General features: G+C 44.0%; 1 protein-coding gene across 1 annotated transcript in view; it reads right to left on the bottom strand.

Moving 5' to 3' along the window:
- The window catches only part of LOC111640907 (stress response protein NST1-like), a 27931-nt gene extending 25894 nt beyond the window's left edge, over positions 1-2037 (bottom strand). The window contains exon 1 of the mRNA XM_023387001.1: positions 1980-2037. Within this exon, the coding sequence (XP_023242769.1) occupies positions 1980-2037 (58 nt within the window). The remainder of the gene's footprint in view (positions 1-1979) is intronic.
- Positions 2038-3746: the final 1709 nt, after the last annotated feature.

The raw sequence follows: 3746 nt of genomic DNA on the forward strand, positions 1-3746 counted from the left end.
ATATATATATATATATATGCACGTGAACAAAGTATTCATAGAACTAGTACGTTTTGAAGGAAAATAGTACATTTTTTGAAGGCGCTTCAGTACGTTTTGAAATTTCATTGCGGCAACACTGCTTGGACCGTGGTCCGGCTGTCAGTGAAAATAGTAATATTGTAGTTGTTAAAATTTTTATTACAGAATTCTATTGCTTTAAAGACAGCAAGCATTTCTGCTTGAAACACTGAGCACTCCGGGTGCAGGGGAAAGGTGTCGTGATGAAATTCCTCACTACCGACATACACAACAAACGCACTTGCGGTGCCTTGCGCAGTCTTGGAGCCATCGGTAAAAACTTCGATGCTGGTAGCACAGTCATGAGCCCCAAGACCCCTTCTGAGTGCAGGATGCGAGAGATCTGCAAAAGCTCTACTTATTTCGTAACAGGATGTGTCATACACGTTGCCCGAGATGGCAATACTTTTACCACGTAAAAGAAGAAATCTGCCTGTACAGTACTGAATCTGCTCCAGGATGGGGGTTTCCCGGCAAACACAGGAAGAGCAGCGTTAGACACAGTGGAATAACATCTGATCAGGCGCAGAGCGCCAGGCGTTGTGCTGTTCTGAGACGCCGATGATTATGGGAATGGAAAGCAGCCTCTCCCCATACAGCTGAAGCATAACAAATAGTGGGCAAAAACACGCAGTCATAGATGGCATTGAAGGCTACATGATCAAGACCCCATCTGTTCCTGGCAACTCGGAGCAGATTATTAAAAACAAGGTTGGAACGATTAGTTACGTGCATAATGTGTTTCTTCCAGGTTAACCTGTGATCAAAGATCACACTAAGGAAAGTGACATGTTCTTCTATTTTAATGGAAAAGTCTCTGAAGCGAACACACGGAACACGTCGATACAAATCAGTTGATGAGTAGGCCGCTGTGAAAACAATGCCTTTAGTCTTTGTTGCATTGAATATTAACTTATTACTGACACCCCATTCTTCTACTTTTGTCAAAATATCGTTGGCAGCAGACTCTATCGTGCGCCTAGAATTGGCCGGAAAGACAAGAAAGGCATCATCGGCATAGGCAAAGACTCTGCACCGGTGACCAAACTCAAGCCGAAGAAAGCTGTCAAACAAAATTGTCCAAAATAATGGGCCACAAACAGAGCCCTGCGGGCATCCCCGTTGGAGCTGGTTAAAGAAGGACTGTTTACCTATTCTGATTGTGGCCACCCTATCCTTAAGATAGTCCTTTACTAAATTGAATAAATTTTCTGGGCATTCATTTTCACTCAATCGGTACAGGAGCTGCGGCCATCATGCCGAGTTAAACGCATTCTTTAACGCATTCTAAAACCATACTGGGCGCTATGGTAAAGTCTCCGAGACTCCCAGAATCAATATAGCATGTTAAATAAAAGATTATCTAACACTTTGCCTAAGGGCGACAGAAGAGAGATGTTTCGCATGTTACTGACTGTGAGCGTCTTTCCGCGCTTTTTAGGAATGATAATCAATTGCGCATTTTTCCAGGAACGAGGGAAGATGCTCTTCTGCGGGCAGGTATTGAAAATTTCGAGAATAAGGTCTGGCGAGGCACCCCAGATCTTCCGAATGATGTCAGCATTAATCTGATCCTGACCCTCAGCTTTCCTCCTTGACAAGGTGGCAATAATATCATCAATTTCAAGTAGGAGAAAAGCAGATCGTCTCCCCAAAGCCTTTTAGAATGATCTATATTCCTAATTCGGACCTGGTCTGGTGTATCATTGTCAATAGGGTCAGAGGGGCAGAAGGCTTCAAAAAGTCTACAAACAGTGATCTTGAGGTCGTCTGCAGTGTTACCAATATCTTCACTACTTATAAGATTTGTAGTTTTCATTTTGTTGACGCTGAGTTTATAAATGAAATTCCAGGGATTGCCACCAGCCCTGGAGCAGAAGGCACTCCATGACTCAAGTTTTGATTGCTTAATCCTTTACTTGTATACTTTTTGGTGTTGGAGGTAACGACGATGGAACTCCTCTCTTCGATGACCATGGCAGCGCTGAAAGTCTCTCCGCAACCGATTGTTCGTTCTGCGCATGGTCGCCAGTTCGTTACTCCACCAAGGGTTAGCCCTTCTTCCACTTTTCCTCCTGGGGATAGACTTGTTGCATGTGTCTAATATGCTTTGAATAGTGTTTTCAAGATTCTCCTCTGTCTGAACTTGATATTAATCATGGTTTGGGAGTAGGCGGCATCCATGCAATAGATCCCTGAACCGACTCCAGTCAGCAGATCTTGTGTTGAAAGGGCGAGAGAGGATTAGATCTTGTTCTGAACAAGAGTCGGTGTAATAAAGATCAAAAGTCACATACTCGTGATCAGAGAGGCTGTCCACACTGCCCACCTCCCAGTTTTTTAGGAAGGAATGTAGACCCTCGGAACAGAGTGTTAGGTCGATTCAAGAGACCCCATTTATGCTGTTGAAAGTATGCTATGAGTCCGGATCATTCAATAACAACAGATCATGATCAGCCACAAACGCCTCAATGGCCTCCACACGCCTGTTTCTATGCTCCCCACCCCACGTGGGGGAGTGAGCATTAAAATCACCAACTATTAAACATTGCGCATGCCTAAAATGTCCCGTTGCCTCAGAGAGAGGTTGAAGCACATCAGAAATGCTAGAATCACTAGAGGAGTAAATATTGAAAATGATAACCCGTAGTTTAGGAAGAGTGATCTCTAAACAAATCATATTGCAGGAGAATTATCTGGGATGTGGTACGATGGCTAAGTGTGGGGGTCACCACAATGTCCGCTGCCCACGGCTGCCCGTTGTTATGCTGAATAATATTGTCTCTAATTTGAAAGCAGGCCACCCTGTTGTTTACACAATAAGGTTGTTGTATTAGGCCTACGTCAAAGTTTTTCATCTCCTGACAGATCTGTGTGTTGGCAGCTATGGCTCTTCTCAAATTTATTTGAACGAAGCGTATTTTGGAAATCTGACGACTAGTATCAAGAAGGTTATTCGAGTCCATATTCAAGAATCCAAAAATTGCCTGTGACTTCATCCTTTTTAAAATGGGACATTCTTTATTTAGCACATTATGTCTGTGGTTATCTTGCCTTTCTCTAAGACAATTCACACAGCTTGGAGACTCGGCTTTCTTTTCACATTCCTTGAACGAGTGGTTGCCGCAACATTGGCTGCAAAACTTACAATCCGATATACAATCTTTTGCAAAATGCCCAAATCTTAAACACTTGAAACACTGGTTCAGTGGGACGAAGTCCGCTACACTGCAACGTGACCACTGAAGGTTAATACGCCCTTGTTTGACGAGGAGAGACCTCACATCGGGGGATACCTCGATAACCCATGTGACATGCAAGGCGCTATGTTGCCCAATGGGAAAACGCACCCTGGCCTTCCCCTGAAACTCTTCCAAAGTGAAAGCCTCCGCAATCATACCATTCTGCTGAAAAACCACATTCAGCAAATGTTCCCTTGCAACTTGTTTTGGAACGGAGCTAATTTTCAGTAACGGAAGACGCTTTTTAGGGATGTATGTATGTAGGCCAGAGACCTTTGAGACTGCGTTCTGGAATACCACCATGTCTCCTCTGCAGCTGAGGTCAACTGCGACCCCACCCTTATGGATTTTCCTTACCCGCTGCACTCCAATCTTGGGGTATGGGGGTTGATGTTATTAGTAAGTAGATTGTGCGTAGCCTCCGAGTCATTAACTCCTGAGTTT

This window comes from Centruroides sculpturatus, unplaced genomic scaffold, assembly GCF_000671375.1.
Source record: "Centruroides sculpturatus isolate CEXI.00-Female unplaced genomic scaffold, Cexi_2.0 scaffold1225, whole genome shotgun sequence".
NCBI lineage: Eukaryota > Metazoa > Arthropoda > Arachnida > Scorpiones > Buthidae > Centruroides > Centruroides sculpturatus.